Source organism: Pongo abelii, chromosome 20 (assembly GCF_028885655.2).
Source record: "Pongo abelii isolate AG06213 chromosome 20, NHGRI_mPonAbe1-v2.0_pri, whole genome shotgun sequence".
NCBI classification, from domain to species: domain Eukaryota; kingdom Metazoa; phylum Chordata; class Mammalia; order Primates; family Hominidae; genus Pongo; species Pongo abelii.
The window spans coordinates 16,396,231-16,416,271 of record NC_072005.2 but is presented as its reverse complement, the minus strand read 5'-3'; the positions used below and the strand labels follow the sequence as shown (position 1 = coordinate 16,416,271).

Sequence of the window (20,041 nt, the reverse complement as noted above, 5' to 3'; positions counted from 1 at the left end):
TTGTCCAGGGTCAAAATGAAAAAAGCTAGAGAGACATAGCAGGTCACCTACAAAGAGAAGTCCATCAGACGAGCAGCGGGCCTCTCAGCAGAAACCCTACAAGCCAGAAGAGATTGGAGGCCTATATTAAACATTACTTTTTTCCTTTTTTTTTTTTTGAGATGGAGTCTCGTTCTGTGGCCCAGGCTGGAGTGCAGTGGTGGGATCTCAGCAGGTCACTGCAACCTCCGCCTCCCAGGTTCAAGCAATTCTCCTGCCTCAGCCTCCCAAGCAGCTGGGACTACAGGTGTGCACCACCACATGCTGCTAATTTTTGTATTTTTAGTAGAGACTGGGTTTCACCATATTGGCCAGGCTGGTCTTGAACTCCTGACCTCAGGTGATCCCCTCCCCTACCCCCCCACCCCCCGCCCCCGCCCCCGCCCCCGCCTCAGCCTCCCAAAGTGCTGGGATTACAGGTGTGAGCCACCACTCCTGGCCAATATATTAAGCATTTTTAAAGAAATTCCAATCCAGAATTTCACATCTGGCCAAACTAAGCTTCACAAGCAAAGGAGAAATGAGATCATTTTCAAGTCGGGTGTGGTGGCTCAACCTATAATCCCAGTACTTTAAGGGGCTGAGGTGGGTGGAATGCCTGAATCCAGGAGTTTGAGACTAGCCTAGGAAACATGGCAAAACCCCATCTCTACCAAAAGTATATAAATTAGCCGGGTGTGGTGGTACCTGCCTATAGTCCCAGCTAATGGGTAGGCTGAGGCCAGAGAATAGCTTGTGCCAGGGAGGTAGAGGCTGCAGTGAGCCATGATCATGCCACTGCACTCCAGCCTGAGCAACAGAATGAGACCCTGTCTCAAAAAAAAAGAAGAAAAAAAAAGATCCTTTCAGACAAGCAAATGCTGAGGGAATTTGTTTACCAGCAGACCTGCTTTACAAGAGCTCCTGAAAGAAGTACTAAATATGAAAAGAAGGCCGGGTGTGGTGGCTCATGCCTATAATTCCAGCACTTTGGGAGGCTGAGGCAGGTGAATCACCTGAGGTGTGGAGTTCGACATCAGTCTGGCCAACAGGGTGTAACTCCGTATCTACTAAAAATACAAAAATTAGCCTGTCATGGTGGTGGGTACCTGTAATCCCAGCTACTCGGGAGGCTAAGGCAGGAGAACTGCTTGAGCTGGGGAGGCAGAGGTTGCAGTGAGCAGAGATCATGCCATTGCACTCCAGCCTGGGTGACAGGGCAAGACTCTATCTCAAAAAAAAAAAAAAAAAAAAAAAAAAATTGCCGGGTGCAGTGGCTCACTCCTGTAATCCCAGCACTTTGGGAGGCTGAGGCAGGTGGATCACAAGGTCAGGTCAGGAGATCGAGACCATCCTGGCTAACATGGTGAAACTCTGTCTCTACTAAAAATACCAAAAAAAAATTAGCCGGGCGTGGTGGCACGCGCCTGTAGTCCCAGCTACTCGGGAGGCTGAGGCAGGAGAATCACTTGAACCTGGGAGGCAGAGGTTGCAGTGAGCTAAGATCACACCATGGCACTCCAGCCTGGGCTACACAGTGAGACTTCGTCTCAAAAAAAAAAAAAAAAAAAAAGGAAAGAAAAGGCCATTACTAGCCACTACAAAAACACACTTAAGTATACAGACCAGTAACACTATAAAGCAACCACACAAACAAGTCAGCATAATAAACAGCTAACAACACAATGACAGGATCAAATACACACATATCAATACTAACCTTGAATGTAAATGGGCTAAATGCCCCAATTAAAAGGCATAGAGTGGCAAGAGCTGGATAAAAAAGTAAGACCAAATGATATGCTCCCTTTAAGACACCCATCTTGGCTGGGTGCAGTAGCTCATGCCTGTAATATCCCAGCACTTTGGGAGGCCGAGGCGAGCGGATCTCTTGAGGTCAGGAGTTTGAGACCAGCCTGGCCAACATGGTGAAACCTCGTCTCTACTAAAAACAGAAAACAGCCAGGTGTGGTGGCGCATGCCTGTAATCCCAACTATTCGGGAGGCTGAGGCAGGAGAATTGCTTGAACCTGGGGGACAGAGGTTGCAGTGAGCCGAGATTGCGCCACTGCACTCCAGCCTGGGCAACACAGCAAGACTCTGTCTCAAAAGAAAAAAAAAAAGACCCATCTCAGATGCAATAACACCCACAGACTCAAAATGAAGAAATGGAGAAAAATCTACCAAGCAAACAGAAAACAGACAAAAGCAGAGTTGCAATCTTAATTTCAGACAAAACAGACTTTAAGCCAACAAAGATCAAAAAAAGACAAAGAAGTGCATTGCATAATGGTAAGGGATTCAATTCAACAAGATCTAACTATCCTAAATAAATATGCAGCCAACAGGAGCACCCAGATTCTTAAAGCAGGTTCTTAGAGACCTATGAAGAGACTTAGACTCCCACACAATAATGGTGGGAGATTTCAACGCCCCACTGACAGTATTAGACAGATCACTGGGGCAGAAAATTAACAAAGATATCCAGGACCTTAACTCAGCACTGGATCAACTGGACTTTATAGATACCTACAGAACTCTCCACCCAAAAACGAGAGAATATATCTCATCTGTACATGGCACATACTCTAAAAACAACCACACAATTGGACATAAAATAATCCTCAGCAAATGCAAAAGAACCAAAAGCATACCAGCCACTCTCTCAGACCACAAATCAATAAAAATAGAATTCAAAACTAAGAAAATCGCTCAAACCCACACAATTACATGGAAATTAAACAACCTGCTCCCGAATTACTTTTGGGTAAATAATGAAATTAAGGCAGAAGTCAAGAAATTCTTTGAAACGAATAAGAACAAAGATACAACAGACCAGAATCTCTGGGACACAGCTAAGGCAGTGTTAAGAGAAATTTACAGCACTACACGCCCACATCAAAAAGTTAGAAAGATCTCAAATTAACAACCTAATATCACAACTAAAAGAACTCATGAAGCAAAAGCCTCCAACTCCAGAGCTAGAAGAAGACAAGAAATAACCAAAATCACAGCTGAACTCTAGAAGACTGAGACACAAAAACACCATTCAAAACATCAAGTAAGCCAGGAGCTGGTGTTTTAAAAGAATGAGTAAGATAGATAGGCTGCTAGCTAGACTAATAAGAAAAGAGAGAAAACCCAAATAAACACAATTAGAAATGACAAAGGGGATATTACCATTGATCCCACAGAAATACAAATAACCCTTATTAACACTTCTATGCACACTAACTAGAAAATCTAGAAGAAATGGATACTCTCCTGGACACATATACCCTTCCAAGATGGAACCAGGGAGAAACTGAATCCCTGAACAGACCAATAATGAGCTCCAAAATTGAATCAGTAATAAATAGTCTAACAACCAAAAAAAGCCTGGACCAGACGGATTCACAGCTGAATTCTATCAGACGTACAAAGAAGAGCTGGTACCATTCCTACTGAAATGATTCCAAAAAAACTGAGGAGGAGGGACTCCTCCGCTACTCATTCTATAAGGCCAGCATCGTCCTGATACCAAAACCTGGCGGAGATACAACAAAAAAAGAAAACTTAATGCCAATATCCTCGATGAACATTGATGCAGAAATCCTCAACAAAATACTAGTAAACTGAATCCAGCAGTACATCAAAAAGCTAATCCACCACAATCAAGAAGGCTTTTATCCCTGGGATGCAAGATTGGTTCAATATATGCAAATCAATAAACATGATTCATCACATAAATAGAACTAAAGACAGAAACTACATGATCATCTCAATAGGTGCAGAAAAGGCTTTTGATAAAATTCAGCATCTCTTCATGTTAAAAACTCTCAACAAACTAGGGTTTTTTGTTTTGTTTTTTGTTTTTTTTTGAGACAGGGTCTTGCTCTGTCGCCCAGGCTGGAGTGCAGTGGCACAATCTGGACTCACTGGAACCTCCACCTCTGGGGCCCAAGTGATCCTCCCACCTCAGCCACCCGAGTAGCTGGGATTACAGGCACGCATCACCATGCCTGGCTAATTTTCCTGTTTTTAGTAGAGCGTGAGCTACCATGCCCAGCCAACAAACTAGGTTTTGAAGGAACATACCTAAAATAATAAGAGCCATCTATGACAAATCCACAGCCAACATCATACTGAATGGGCAAAAGCTGGAAGCATTCCCCCTGAAAACTGGCACAAGACAAAGATGCCCTCTCTCACCACTTCCTATTCAATATCGTATTGGGGGCTGGGCATGGTGGCTGACGCCTGTAATCCCAACGCTTTGGGAGGCTGAGGCAAGCAGATCACCTGAGGTCAGGAGTTCGATACCACCCTGGCCAACATAGTGAAACCCTGTCTCAACTAAAAATACAAAAATTAGCCAGGCACGGTGGCATGCGTCTGTAATCCCAGCTACTCGGGAGGCTGAGGATGGAGAAGCACTTGAACCCAGGAGGTGGAGGCTGCACTGAGCCAAGATCATGCCACTTGTACTACAGCCTGGGCTACATAGTGAGACTCTGTCGAAAAAAAAAAAAAACACTGCTAAGAGAATAAAAAGATAAGCTACAGACAGGGGGAAAATACTTCCAAATCACCTGTCTGATAGAGGACTTCTATCTGGACACAAAGAACTGTCAAGGCTCAACTATATGAAAATAGCTCAATTTAAAAATGCTAAAAAGATGCACAGAGACATTTCTCCAAAGAGGATATACAGATAACAAAGAAACATGTAAAGCAATGCTCATTATTAGCCATTAAGAAAATGCAATAGGCCAGGCGTGGTAGCTCATACCTGTAATCCCAGCACTTTGGGAGGCGGAGGCGGGTGGATCATCCGAGGTCAGGAGTTCGAGACCAGCCTGGCCAACATGGTGAAACCCCGTCTCTAGTAAAAATACAAAAATGAGCCAGGCCTGGTGGTAGGCGCCTGTAATTCCAGCTACTCGGGAGGCTGAGGCAGGAGAATCGCTTGAGCCTGGGAGGCAGAGTTGCAGTGAATGGAGATAATGCCATTGCACTCCAGCCTGGGCAACAAGAGCGAGACTGTGTCTCAAAAAAAACAAAACAAAACAAAACACAAAACTATGCTGAGATACTACTACATACCTATTAGGATGACAAAAATAAAACTACTGACAAAGGATGTGGGGTCATCACAACCCTCATCTGTTGCTGGTGAGAACGCAAAACGGCAATGGTTTGGCAGTTTCTTATAAAGGTAAACATACACTTACCGTGTGACCCAGCCATCCCACTCCTGGGTATTTACCCTAGAGAGATGAAAACTTATGTCCACACATAAACCTGGACACGACATGTTTCTAGCAACTCTATTGACAATTGCCAAAGATTGGAAAACCACCCAAATGTCCTTCTGTGGTTCAGAACAGAAAATAAATATAAATAAATATAAAAGGGAATAGACTTTTGATACACAAAACAATTGGATTTGGATGAATCGCAAAGAATTAGAATGAGTTAAAGCAGCCAGACTCGAGAGCTCATGACTGTATGACGCCATTCATACGACAGTTTCAGAAAGACAGCTACGGTGACATATGATGCTGCTCGTGTGACAATCACAACATGATGAAGACTCCAGTGATGGAGAACAGTTCGATGGTGGCCAGGAAATGGGGAAAAGGGGAGTGTGGAGCTACAAAGGGGCAACATGAGGAGGTTTTGAGGTTCTGTGTCCTGGGTGTGGTGATGGGTACACAAATCTGTACAAGCGCTAAAATTCATTTTCAAAACATCAACTTTCCCCATAATTAAAAAACTAAAAGAAAAAAAAATACAAAACAGTAACACTGAACACAAAATCAAAACCCAAACAACAACAACAACCACCAAAAAAACAAGCTGCAGGAGAACCACATCTTATGATCTCAGGTTTACAGAAAAATCAATATACTTGTTTCTGTCTATCTACAGAATGAGGCCCGAGAGGGTGACGGTGAATAAATCCTAATCTTTCTGATTATAGGAGCCCTTTAGTTTCTTTTTTTTTTTTTTCTGTACGTGGTGACTGGTAAGAGCCCTTCACTTTCTAACCTCATACCCTGCTTCTAATTTTTAAAAATAATGTGCATGTATGGATTCTCAGTCAGCATAAATGCTAATAAAGAAAACAAGCTTTAGCCAAGCGTGGTGGCGGGCGCCTATAATCCCGGCTACACGGGAGGCTGAGGCAGGAGAATTGCCTGAACCTGGGAGGTGGAGGTTGCAGTGAGCCGAGATCATGCCACCGCACTCTAGCCTGGGCGGACAGAATAAGGTTCCGTCTCAAAAAAACAGATGAGACAAACTCACATTTCAATGAGTGGCCCAAACTGAATCCTGCTATCTGTTACCACACAGAACGGCTCTCGGAGCTTTGCCAGTTTTAAAATCCTGAGTGTATTTCTATCGTGGAGGAGATAAAACCCTACAGAAGAAGGAAAGAAAGGAGGCCTACCAAGAGGTTGACAGACTCGATGACGTCCAAGAACACCTCATTCTTCCGATACTTGATGCCTTCGGACCGCCAGGACACTGCGTTGGTGACGGTGGCTGGGGGCCGCGGGGCCCCTGTTTCCAGCTTGTGGCCTTCCTGAGTGATGTACCTGTGGGGCCACATGCTCAGAGTGAAGGAGGTGGCACCCGCACCAACGCCACAGCTTCTGGCCCTGACATTTCGGCAGGGTCGGGGGTGGTGCTGTGCAGGTTCTGACTGACTTGAAAACAGCCCCTGGATTTCAGCAGCTCCAGAAAAGGCAGCCTGCGGTTTCACCTGGGGCTGCTTCATACAGAAAAATCTTCACAATTTCCAAAAGCCAATACACTCAAGTTATAGAGTCTAAAGTGCTCATTTTGGGTGGCCAAGAAGACCATGTTGGGAAGGAAAAGAAGAAGTGGGTGTGAGCTGCTTCCTGTCCCCGCTGAGCACGCGGATGGAACTGACGCCTCGGAGCATAACCTGGTGACCCCATCCCGCTGAGGGAGCAGCAGGTGCAGCGGTTAGGAACACAGGCTTCTCTGGGAGTCTGTTTGCTTGCCCCCTGTAAAGGGGAGACGGTATATGGGGAGGCTGTGAATCGAGTGAATGTGAAGTGCTGGGGCCTGGCCCCCAAGAAGCACTTAATTCACATTGCTTATTATCTGAAGGGCAGGATTCCAAAGAGGGGAGATTTCGATCACAGTCGCATTTTATGACAGTAAAAACAAAGGAGGTGACTCCTTAGTAGCAAGGCACTGAGGGCATCTGTGCGGATGGAGAGTAAAGATGAGGAGCAGGAAAGGCACTGTTATGTGGGGGCGTAGAGGAGGAAACGAATTAAAACCACTAAGAGCAACTTAGTAAAAACCCAAATACGGCTGGAGGTGGGAGGCGGGTGGAGGACAACATGAACACAAACTTGCCCCTTCTGTTTCCACACCTGATGACATCGATGTCATGACACTGCCCAGGCCTGGCCCTAGGCCCCACCCCCGCCCACTCACTCCTGCAGGATCTTGCTGTCAGTGGTCTGGGGGTAGCCGAAGTCCATGAGCTCGTCCAGCAGCTCGTAGATGATGACAAAGTTGTCCCGGATGCTCTCCTCCTCCAGCTCCTTGAAGTACTCGGAAAACACCTGTGGCGGTGGGGGAGGGAGGGAGGGATGGGAGGCAGATCGTTGAGAGGACGGATGAGGAATGAATGAACACTTGCACACATTCATTTGCCCGCTAAGTCCTACCAACAGCCCACTTCCCAGGCTCGGTGGCGTGCTACAGGGCCCTGGACCCAGGTAATGGGGCAGGAGGACAGCAGTGGCTGGCTGTGGGGTGGGGACAGGCTGGAGCCACTGCAGATGTCCCCTGAGGCCTTCAGAAGCTCCGCGTTCCCATTCTCTTCCCTGCCCAGACACCCGCAGGCAGGCAGCCCCTCCTGAGCGACTGTAACTGTCATCCCTTTCTGAGTCTGGAGTGACTCAGGCAAGGACCTTATGAGCTGCCATCTTCCCCATTTCAATGGAAAGCTTGATGCATCTTCCCCATTTCAATGGAAAGCTCAGAAGGTTAAGGAAGGGACGCCAAACAAGAGGGGCTGTTAGAAGCACTTTGGCAGGCACAAATGCTGAAGGAAGGAGCGTCACTAAAACAGAAAGGAACAGCCCAACCCTTGGGTGAGGACCTTCCCCTTCCCGCATCCCCCATTCTCTGATCTGCTGACTCCTGCGTACTTCAGGACTGTGATCGCCCGGCCTCTGCTTGGAAACCACAGACAGCACAGCCAGGCCCAGCCCTGCCTGTGACAGCATCACGGGTCCAGTGAAGGCAGCCCTCAGCCTGCACGTGGGGCCTTCCCAGGTGACCCTCGGCTCCTTCCCCAAGCCCTCACCGCCCAGGCTTGCCCCTGTTCCCCAACATTCTGCACAGGCGCCATCAGTGAGGGAAGAAAGCTTTCCCAGGCCCAGCACAGGCCTCCTGGGTCCTGTTCCCCACTTTCTTGAGCCCCACAGCCCACCTTGGCCAGGCCCATCCTCTCCAGGAAGCCAGCAGCAGCCTCCTCACTGGCCTCAAGTCCTCCTTCTGCTCAGCAGCCAGAGAGGCTGCTTTAGATCAAACCACGTCTTGTCAGTCTCCTGCTTAAAGCCCTCCACTACCTTTCACCAGAAGTGGAATGAAATCCACACTCCTGTATAATCCACCCTCTTGCCAGTTGACCTCAGCCTCACACTCTGCCACATGCACGCCAGCCTCCCTGGCCGCACCACACACACACCTGTCCCAGGGCCTTCGCCCTGGCCGCTGTCTGCGTCTCACTGGCGTGTCAGCTCTCGCCAAGGTGGGCATCAGGCATCTGTGCCTTGAGAGCCCCCTGGGAGATTCTGAGGTGGGCTCAGCTCTGCAGCCCCATCCAGCTGGTCACCCCACATCCTTCCAAAGCTCACTGACCCTTGCTTGTCCCTTCCAGGGTCAGGGCACCCCTGCTCTGAGCCCTACCTTTTCCTGTTCACTTTCCTTTCTTCCCCAGGGTAGGGGAGCAACGCGAGCTATAGAATTCCACAGGCATGGGGGGTTGGGGCTCCCCTTTCCCACTTTCTGGGCTTCCAGCCCCAGCGCTCCCTGGGGATGCCACAGCTCTCTGTAGGGTAGCCAGGTATGGGGAGGTCCACAAGCAGAGCCAAGACAACTGCCACCCAAGCCCACGGCCCCTCCGAGCGAGACTCACCTGCACCACCTTATAGAGGAAGGAGAAGACCAGCGACACGCACGCATTCTTCTTGGATGTGGCAACCACTGCATGGCGGCCACAGTTAAGGAGCATTCAGAGGCTGGGGCTGCTGCCTGGAAGATCCTGGTTCATGGAGGGACCCTTTAACCCTCACAACCCTCAGAGCCTTCCCTATCCCCATTCCCAGCCGTTTACTTGGCCCATGGTGGGCTACAAAGCTCCTGGTCCAATCTAGACCTGGAACACAGGAGTCAGCAGCCAGACGCGCTCCCAGGCCCCAGGGAGCACTCACTGAGATGGAGAATCACAGGGATGGCAGGTGGCACAGGGCACCTGTCCCGGCGGCTGGGTGAACGGCTGCCTTGAGCAGGGAGGGAGTGAGGCTCATTCCGGGAGCAGAAAGCAGGACACACTGGCCCTGCTCCTCCAAAGCCGACCTCATCATGACTCTGCTGAGGTCCAGGGTCCCCCGGCCAGACTCTATGGCAAGCAGCCAGGGCCAATTCTGGCTTCAGCCCTTCCTGGCTTTGGAATCACAAGCCTTGGCCCATGAAATAAACCTTTCTAGAGAAACCTCCATATTTCTGTCCTGTGTAACGGGGGCCTGTGAATGAACTCACCAAGGCAATGTACGTGAGATGTCTGGCACAGATGTTCCCTTCTGCCACAGGAGCCAGCCCCTGCCTCCCAGGGTCAGTGTGTGCTGGGCGCTTCCTATTCCTTTTTCCCTAATGGGCCCCTGGGCCGCCAGAGAAGGCTGGTTCTTCCTCTGTAGGCCCATGCACTGCACCCTGGACATCCCTGTTCATGGCACGTCTGTGCTGCCTGGCTCGTCTGCCCAGCAGTGAGCTCTAGAAGGGAGAGCGGGGGCTGTATCCTCTCCCTTCTTGCCTCACCCCAGCACAGCACAGGGGCCCAGGAAAGGGACGCTGGCCCAGTCAAATGAGTGCTGGCCTCCCTCCTGCTGCCTGGCAATGTGCCCTCCCCAGATGCTTTATAAGCAGGGGCAGTGGGGGCCTCTCACCTTCATGGGTGCCTCTCAGCCACGGCCTTGCTGAGCACCGTCCAGCTGGGGGTGAAACGATGTCCACTAAGCCAGAGGGGTGAGCCCTTCCTGTCTCTTCCCTAGATGCCCAGGTGTTAAATGTGGGGGCCCAACCAGAAACTGATCTGATGGCTCCTGCTGAGCTCAGACCACAGCCACCTCACCCTCCTCCCAATACCTGGGCAGCTTCAGAGGACTGTCAATTCCCTGGATTAAAAGCTACCTAGGCCGGGCGCGGTGGCTCACGCCTGTAATCCCAGCATTTTGGGAGGCTGAGGCGGGCGGATCACGAGGTCAGGAGATTGAGACCATCCTGGCTAACATGGTGAAACCCCGTCTCTACTAAAAAAATACAAAAAAAATAGCTGGGGGTGGTGGCTGGCGCCTGTAGTCCCAGCTACTCGGGAGGCTAAGGCAGGAGAATAGTGCAAACCCAGGAGGCAGAGCTTGCAGTGAGCCCAGATCGCGCCGCTGCACTCCAGCCTGGGCGACAGAGCAAGACTCCATCTCAAAAAAAAAAAAAAGCCACCTAAGATCATCTTCAGAGCTATTCTCAGGGCCTTCCAGAGCCAGGTGAAATCTACACAGAGGCATACCACAGGGAGCCCTGGGCCAGCACGGCCCACATGGGAATATGCACACGAGCCACCAGGAACAAATCTTCCTACAATGCAGATTCTGATGGGGCAGGGCTGGGTGGAGCCTGGGATTCTGCATTTCCAAAGGGCTCCCAGGGGATATTCTGGCCCGTTGGCCACACTGTACTGGCAAGGCCTCAAGTGTCTCCAAGAACACAGGAAAGGGCACAGAGCCCATGTCTGCTGGGAGCAATATGCACAAGTCAGTTCAACTGACCGAATGGTCCTGCAGTGAGGGGTCGTTGTTCCCACTGAACTGTGGGAAGGTGAGGGATTCGCCTCCAGCCCCATGGCTGCTGGAGCTGGGGCTCAAACGGCCTGTGAGTGGCAAATCAGGCCCTTCCGCAGTAGTGTGGGTACTGAGATGGGCCTGCAGGTCTGCCCAATGCCGTGGGGTGGCCAGTTAGACCTCCCTGATAGAGACTGGCTTGGCCAAGTCTCCCTATGGGCCCAAGGACAGGAAGGGTGGGGGGCTCTGAGATCTGGGCGGGGCTGTACCCCACCACCCCTCCGTGGTCCAGGCCACTTCCCCTCCCACCTGCACGATGGCCCCAGCCTACTACCCACCTACCCATGTCCTCTCCTGTCCCCACAGTCTTGCCCCACTCAGCAGCCAGAAACCTCCAGAAGATGCACATCTAAAAGCCTCCAGACACTTCCTGTCACATTTCAGATGATGTTCTTTGAGACCCCAGACCCTGCTGACCACTCTAGCCTCGCTGCTGCCACACGCCCCCTCTCCAGCCACCCCGACTGCAGCTGCTGGAATGAGCCTCTCCCCTGCAAAGGCTTCACCCACGCCTAGTGCCTGCCACCCCTCCAGCTGGCAGAAGCCAGGCCTCCCTACAGGCTTCCTCCAGGGTGTCACTTCCCTTCCCGGGCCCCTGGGCCGAAGAGGTTCAAGTCACACCCGCTCCTCTCCCCACACACATCACATGTGTCATTGTGCATTCTCTGCCTGTCTGTGCAGGCAGCAGGGAGCTCCAGGAGGGCATGGCTGTGTTCAATGCTCACGCTGTGCACAAACCAGCCCTGGTTGCAGGCATGTGGATGTGCACACACACCAACACTCACACAGGAGTCCCTTGGGAGCGCCCCCTGCAAAGGGATACGATACAGGTTGTTGTGTTTGATCCACATGAAACGGACCCCACCGTGGGCCAGGATGGGCGACAGCATCCCCTCCTCCTCCTTCTCCATCAGGATGGGCATGAAGTGCTCCACCTCCGACATGTCCACATCGCCACGGTAGTTCCGGCAGATGAGCACCTGGGGTGGGGAAGGAAGAGGAAAGATGCTTGCATTTTCAGTTCTACAATCTGGGGGCTTGGGGCAGGGGGTGAGATGCACCAGGCTGATTCCCTTTGGGGACTCCGGTCATGGCCGCTATCCGCAAAAGAGCAGGACTTGAGGCTGTTCTGATCTCCATCCCCCAGGGAATTCCTGGAGAAGAGCATCTCCCAGTGTGAACGTCCACAGGGGCCACTGCAGTTCTTTGCAGGGTGAAGGTAGAGGGGAACTCTGCAGCAAAGGTCCAGGACTGAATCACCCAGAGAAATCAGGTTAAGAAATGCCTCACAAGCTCTCAACGCAGACCTTCTCAGAGCCTTTGCCGGGTCAACGCACCCTGTTCTCCCGCCTGTGTCAGGGCGCCCACTCCCGCTGAAGGTTCATATTTACTGAAGTCTACAGGTGGCCTGAAGGGAGAAGCCCTCTTCCTGGTCTCTTTCATAGCCTCTGGGTCAGGATATACAGCATCCAGAACCCCTGTCCACTGCTGATAGGAATGGAAAATGGGACAACTACTTTGGTGTAGTCTGGCAGTTTCTCAAAAAGTGAAACCCAGAGTTACCACACAATCCAGTCATTCCTCTCTCTGGTATTTACCCAAGAGAAATGAAACCACATGTCTGCACAAACACTAGCATGAGAATCTTAACAGCAGCTTTAACTGAAACAGACCCAGACTAGAAACAATGCCAATGTCCTTCAGCAGGTGAACTAGAAACAAACTGTGTCCGTGCACACCATGAGAAGCACGCCTCAGCAACGAAAGGGATCGGACTCCTGATACACAGAATCACTGTGCTGGCTGAGAGAAACCAGACAAACGAGAGCTCATCCTGCATGACTGCACGTGCATAAAATCCTAGAAAATGGTGATGAAAAACACATCGGTGGCTGCCTAGGGACAGGGCTGGACAGCAAAGGGGCGTGAGGAAGCTTTTGGGGGTGATGGAATGTGTGGTTATGGCTTCCCACATGACTGAACTCATCAAATTGTACACTTTAGATAAGTGCAGGTTATTAATGTAAATTATACCTCATTAAAGAATAAAAAGGAGGTCGGAAGTTTTGCTAGCCTGGGCATGGCTGCGGTTGGAGATGCTGCCTGGAACAGCTGCAGCTCTTGGGGCCTGCAGGACAGCCAGCTGCAGGACTCAGCAACGCGCTGAGAAGGCCATCGCAGCGCTGACCCTCCTGGGAACCACCTGCCTCAGAACTTGGCATTTCATCACACGCTGCCTTTATTCTCTCAAGGCGAGACTGGGGGTGGTGCGGGGTGGCACCTTCCTTTCCTAGTGTCTGCTTCGTGGCCTGTGGAACTGATTGGAGGGAGGCAGGTGATGACGTGTTGAGGGAACAGCCCCTCCCCCTGCTGTTACTCTTAACCCCCCAGGTCCTTCCTCACAAAGGGTGACAGGGCTTTTCTCACACAGAAGCCAGACGGGGTCTCTGCCCCACTGCTGAACTGCCACTTACCCCAGCCTCCCCGGCACTGAGAACAAAGCCCAAGCCTGTCTCCGTAGCTCCCAAGGACCGGCGTGGTCTGGCTCCTCACAGCCCCTCTGACGCCTCTTTGCCTGTGCTGCCCTGGTTCACTCTGCTCCAGCCTGGCCCCTTAGCTGGTCTCTGAGTGATCCACATCTGCTCCCACCTCGGGCCTTTGCCCTGACCTGGCTCTTCTCATTTCTCAAGCCTCAGCTCAAATAACACCTCCTCTAGGAAGTCCTCCCAGCTGGGCGTGGTGGCTCACGCCTGTAATCCCAGCACTTTGGGAGGCTGAGGCGGGCGGATCATCTGAAGTCAGGAGTTTGAGACCAGCCTGACCAATATGGTGAAACCCCGTCTCTACTAAAAATACAGAATTAGCCAGGCTTGGTGGTGCATGCCTGTAGTCCCAGCTACTTGGGAGGCTGAGGCAGGAGAATCACTTGAACCTGGGAGGCAGAGGTTGCAGTGAGCCGAGATTGTGCCTTTGCACTCCAGCTTGGGTGACAGAACGTAACTCCATCTCAAAAAAAAAAAAAAAAGTCCCCCCTGCTTGCTCTGGCTGAGATCATGTCCCCTCCCTCTGTACCCTGAACCCTGCTTTATCCCTATCACCTGCTGCGTTATACATTTATTTCTATCCTCGTTTATTGTCTGACATCCCCTGAGAACAGCGACTACTCCTGTCTCATTCACAGCTGTTTTCCAGCACCCAGAACGGGGCCTGGCCCATAGTAGGTGCTCAGTAAACATTTGTGGAGTGACTACAGGGGTGAGGAGAAAAAGGCGGCAAGGATAATGTCCAGGTCTCCCATGCAGATGGCTGAATGGGTGATGGCATCACTGAGATGGAGAGAGAGCAGGTACGGGGAGTGAATTTAGAGGAATGCTGAATTTGTGGTGGTGGCGGGACCTCTCTAGTGTCCCAGAGGCCAGTGATCTCCAGAGAAGTACTGTGAACAAAGTCGAGAGTCACCGGCCCATGGACATGAGTCAAAGTCCACCTGGGAAGAGTGACAGCATGGGGAGGCACGCGTAGGCCTGAGCCGCTCCACAGCCCTGGGGAGGGCAGAAAAGGAGGAAAGTAGGCAGTGCGAGAAACAAGAGGAAACCCCCCAGAGCGCAGCCTCCTGGAAGCGGAAGGGAGCGCTGAAGAGGAGGTGGTTAGTGGTGTCAGAAGCTACTGAGAAGCCAGTTAGATAAAGCAGAGAAGCTTCCTACTAGGACAGCTTCCTCCCAGCCCAGTGTGGCCACGCTGGTGTCCTCGGTGACCAGACACGTGGCCATGAATTTCACAGTGTGCTTTATTTTTGATTAAATGCAGTCGGCTCACAAGGCCGACTTTGGAAACAGGAGGTCCGTGGGTTGTGGAATAAGAAAGGGCATCAGAGGAAGGGAGGGAAGCCCACGGCTGCCTTGGGGAGCTTTCTGAAAGGCAGGTCTGATCATGCCTCTCTGGGCTACGGTCTCCTCATGGTGGCCCCTGGTTGGAATTGAAGTGGTCCTCTTGGTCCCTCTCTCCCATCTCAGCATTGGCCAGAACTTCTGGCTCAGCAGCCCCAGCAGGCTGCCCCTTGCAACACCTCTTTTCCATATGATCGTGCCTGGTCACCTTCCAAACCCACTTCCAGCATCACCCTCTTCCAGGGAGCCTTTCATAACCACCTCCCCCTTCCACTGGCTAAAGATGAGGTTGAGCAACTGCAGGACTTGGGACCTTGTTCCTGCCCCTGTGGCTGCCTGGATCCAACTGTGTAGTAATGTCTCTGCTTCTAGGTGACTCCCCTGCTAGACCGAGAGGCCTGGGAAAGCTAACATGGACCATGGGTGGTGCTGAGCCTGTCTTACGCATCTGCTCAGCAAATATGCACAGTAACTCCATAAAAGCCTCTTTCGACCAGTGAGGAAAGCGAGGCTCAGAAAGGAGAAGGTGCCTGTCCCAGGTCACACAGCTGAGCAGCAGGGATGGGTTTTGAGCTCACCCCTAACACCACAGCCACGGCGCCAACGGACACCCTATGCCTGGCACAGGGCAGGGTGCATGCTAGGTGCTCATGAAATGTTTGCTGAAGGAATAAGCAAGCCAAGACAGGCAGCCCACTGTCACCTCTGGGGAGGCAGTGGCCAGGGCGGAAGCAAGACTCATTCTACCAGGACTCAGGGTACACCACACCACCAAGCCCCTGGCGTGCTCTAAGACGGGTGTCTTCCCTCCTTCTAAGAAGGCGGGGGAAGGAAGCCCAGCACTGGGTCTCACCAGTTGTTGACTTTGGGTGCCTTCCAGAGCAGGCACCCACTCAACGGACTTCAGGAAAGTGCTGGGGGTGGGGTGGGGTGGGAAGGGGCAGCCACTTCACCTCTTCACTCTCAGCTGCTTTAGGGCTCACCCCTGCCCGCCTCACCTAGGACCTGACATCCACGTTTGTTTCTCTCACTGATCAATGTTGGGCTTCACATTGTTGGACCGGTTCTTGTTGCTTCCACATGCAACAGGCCAGGCAGCCACCTGCCTTGCACCTGGGATGGACTTGGGAGAAGGCAGAGGACCATTTCTAAAAGGTGGGGACAATCCCTTCTTAAAGTTTTCTCAGATCCTCTGGGGAAGATGCCTGGGTTCTAGTTTATGTCCAGCTCCCTGGTGTCTCTAGTCCATTTGTCACCCCTCCTCAGGGAAATCCTCTCTCATCCTCGGGCTGAGGCTGTCTGTATAACACACTCGCCCCGCACCACCACTGCAATTGACATTTATTTGTGTTTTTGGAGATGGGTATCCATCTCCCCTACCAGCCTGTGAACACCGTAAGAACACAGATTGTTGAGCCCTGGCACATGATTAACGCCTGTAATCCCAGTCCTTTGGGAGGCTGAGACAGGTGGATCACTTGAGGTCAAGTGTTCGAGATCAGCCTGGTCAACATGGCGAAACTCCGTCTCTACTAAAAATACAAAATTTAGCTGGGTGTAGTGGCGGGTGCCTGTAATCCCAGCTACTTGGGAGGCTGAGGCAGGAGAATTGCTTGAACCCAGGAGGCGGAGGTTGCAGTGAGTGGAGATCGCACCACTACACTCCAGACTGGACGACTGAGCATGACACCATCTCAAAAAGAAAAAAAAAAAAAAGGGACTGTTTTTTGCTATACACAAATCGACCCCAGGCTTAGTACCCTGCCTGGCATTAGTAGGTGCTCCCCAGATATCAGCTGAATAAACAAATGATTCTGGATCAGACTCTTAGACTTGCTACTTCTCTGAGACCATTGTGACCTTGGTCAGGTTGCTTCACCTCTCCGTGCCTCAGTTTCTCCCTCTATAAAATGGCAATCGTGATCACCACTCACCTCACCTAACTCTTGTAACTCACTATCACAATGAACGTGGAGAAATTCCTACTGAGAGAAAGTGCACGATAAACAGAAGCTGCAACGCCCTGAGGAGGCGGGACTGGCTCGAGAGCACCCAGTCCCCGCCACGCCTCGCCACCCCCGGCCAAGGGTCGCGCAGCCCCTGGAGGCCCTGCCTGGCTCCGAGACCGGCTGCGGCCCCTCTTCTGGGTCCTCCACCGAGGCCTGAGCCCCCGGCCCCGGTGCCGGGGAGCAGAGGGCGGTGCAGTCAGTTACCTGGCAACGCGGTGGCTGCAGCCCACCGCGTTACCTAGCAACAGGACGGGGATTACCCACTTAAGACCCCCCGCCCGGTTACCCAGAAACAGGATGGGGCTCTCAGGTGAGGTCTACCGGCCTCTCTGCCTCACACCAGGGTGGGGCTCATAAGCCGGTTACCTAGCAACAGGGTGGGTTCCCGCGGGCGGAGGCCCCCGCCAGTTGCCTGGCAACAGGGAGGGTGGGGAGCCATCAGTACCTTGCCCTTCAGGTCCAGCACGTAGACGGCGCTGGCGGACATGGTGGCTGCAGGAGGCCTCGGCAGCGGCCGAGGGCGGTGGCGGCGGCAGCGACGGTGGGGACTGCCGGGCGTTGAGCAAGGCCGGGCGCGGCCCGCGACAGCTCACCTCCACTTCCGGTTCGGGGAGCCGCGCTGGGACCGTTATGTCCGGTCCGGGAGGCGCTGTCAAGAATGCGCAGGCGCAGGACGGACTGTGCGCAGGCGCATTACGTCGTATGTGACCTTGTTTCTTGCTCCCGCCTGAAGCATCCCGGAAGTAAGGCCCGGTGGGGCGGGGCCGACCAAATCAGGGCACCCAGTGGCCGCTGCCAGGCTGAGCTATGGAGCCAGAGCAGCTGGAAACGGCCTCCCGTGGGCCGAGTTAGGCGAGAGAGCCTGGTGGTGAAACCGACCTGGGGCCCAGCCCTATGGAGCTCACAGTCTGGTGGGGAAGTCTATGAAACAAGTGTACAGTCACCAATTGTGATAAGCTCAAAAGAGAGAGGTAAGGTCGTGGTTACTTGGAAAGAGGTCAAACTTTCTGAATGGCAATCAAACCTTATCAACAGTCACCACCTGTCATTGTCAACATTTATCAATGAATGAGTGTGCCTGTTTATTGCCTGGAATGTTATGAAAACCAGCCTCACTGAACCTTGACCCAACATACCGTGTTTCATTTCTGCAAAGTTAGTAATCGGTAATGCAACTGGTGGCCCTCGATTAATCCATTGAATCATATCTAATTTGCTTTTATGAACTCTTGGGCTTTGGAGAAATGCCTGCATCCTGTTCCAGCTAGCCATCATAGTACCCTGGGGATCCCCAACCCTGCAATACCAGAGTGATTTACCCAGGATGCCTGCCTCTCACATCTTTTACTTTCTCTCTTATCTCCGTTTTGGCGTTTGGAAAGATGATTTTTGCAACTCGGTTATTATATAGTCTTTTGCTTAGGAAAGAAATGTGACTGAAACTCTAGAGAAGCAAACTAGAATGTTTGAAGACTGCTAAGTGACTCCTGGGCTGGAGGGATTCTTGCACAAGGCACAGAGCAAGCAGCCAAGAGAGGGGTTTTGTTGTTGTTTGCTTTTTTTTTTTTTTTTTTTTTTTTGAGACGGAGTCTCGCTCTGTCACCCAGGCTGGAGTGCAATGGCACGATCTCGGCTCACTGCAACCTCTGCCTCCCGGGTTCAAGCGATTCTCCTGCGTCTCAGCCTCTTAAGTGGCTGGGATTACAGGCATGTGCCACCACACCTGACTAATTTTTGTATTTTTAGTAGAGACGTGGTTTCACCATGTTGGCCAGGCTTGTCTCAAACTCCTGACCTCACGTGATCCACCCACCTCGGCCTCCCAAAGTGCTGGAATTACAAGGGTTAAGTTAAATATTAAAAGATAAGAGAGCCAGTGCCCTTATACAAAGGCTGGGATGTAACAAAAGCCCACCCAGAGTTGTGCCTAGGCCTTTCCTGGGCCTTGAAGCATGACAAGATAATGAAGGAATTCTTAACAGGACCCTTTTAGGATTAAACAAGCTTTATTGGCAGTCTCAAGAAATTCCTCAGGCCTCCACAAACAAGTTTATTGGGGTTTGAAGGAACTCCCCCAAACCTCCATGATTTAGCAGGAGATAAGATAAGGGTAATCACCCCAGCACCTGGACCCACTTAGATTAAGCAAATTTACTGAGGCTCCAGCGGAAGGTCTTCAGGACTCACATCTTAGTTATAGGTTAAAAGACTAAATAACTTACTTATGTCTTTAGATGAAAGCACACTTACACGTAGACATATAGCTTAGAAGGTATATGAGCTCTGGAAGACTTTGTAATTTTGAGTTGGTCTGGTGATATTTTCCAGGCCTTCTCCCTGTAACTAGTTACAGAAATAAAAACTCTCTTCCTGCCTAGTTCATCTGTGTCTCATTATTGGGCTGTGAGATATAGAAGCCCAACCCTCAGTTTGGTCTGGGAACAGGTTAGGAGTGGCGGTCTCAAAAGCCCCCCCAATACAACACACACAATAAGAACCACTGAGGCCTGAAACCCATGTATAGAGATTCTGTTTTAATTGGTCTGGGCCAGGGTTTGGTTATTAGGATTTTTCTTTTTTTTTATTTTTTCTTTTTTTTGAGACAGTGTCACTCTGTCACCAGGCTGGCGTGCAGTGACACCATCTCGGCTCACTGCAACCTCTGCCTCCCAGGTTCAAGTGATTCTCCTGCCTCAGCCTCCCAAGTAGCTGGGACTACAGGCGCCCGCCACCACGCCCAGCTAAATTTTGCATTTTTAGTAGAGACAGGGTTTCACCATGTTGGCCAGGATGGTCTTGATCTCTTGACCTTGTGATCCGCCCCTCTCAGCCTTCCAAAGTGCTGGGATTACAGGTGTGAGCCACCGCGCCTGGCCTTCTTTTCTTTTTTTTTTTTTTTGAGGCAGGGTCTTATCCTGTCACCAGGCTAGAGTGCACTGGCACAATCTCGCAATCTCGGCTCACTGCAACCTCCACC

The 20,041-nt window shown here is 51.4% G+C and overlaps 1 protein-coding gene across 1 annotated transcript in view; it reads right to left on the bottom strand.

Annotated features, from left to right (window-relative positions):
* Positions 1 to 17,739, bottom strand: part of AP1M1 (adaptor related protein complex 1 subunit mu 1) — a 37,481-nt gene extending 19,742 nt beyond the window's left edge. The window contains exons 1-5 of the mRNA XM_002828857.6: positions 17,510 to 17,739; positions 11,992 to 12,148; positions 9,194 to 9,261; positions 7,480 to 7,610; positions 6,455 to 6,602 (exon numbers count right to left, since the gene is read on the bottom strand). Of these exons, the coding sequence (XP_002828903.1) occupies positions 6,455 to 6,602; positions 7,480 to 7,610; positions 9,194 to 9,261; positions 11,992 to 12,148; positions 17,510 to 17,551 (546 nt within the window). The 5' untranslated portion in view covers positions 17,552 to 17,739. The remainder of the gene's footprint in view (positions 1 to 6,454; positions 6,603 to 7,479; positions 7,611 to 9,193; positions 9,262 to 11,991; positions 12,149 to 17,509) is intronic.
* Between the last annotated feature and the right edge of the window lie 2,302 nt (positions 17,740 to 20,041).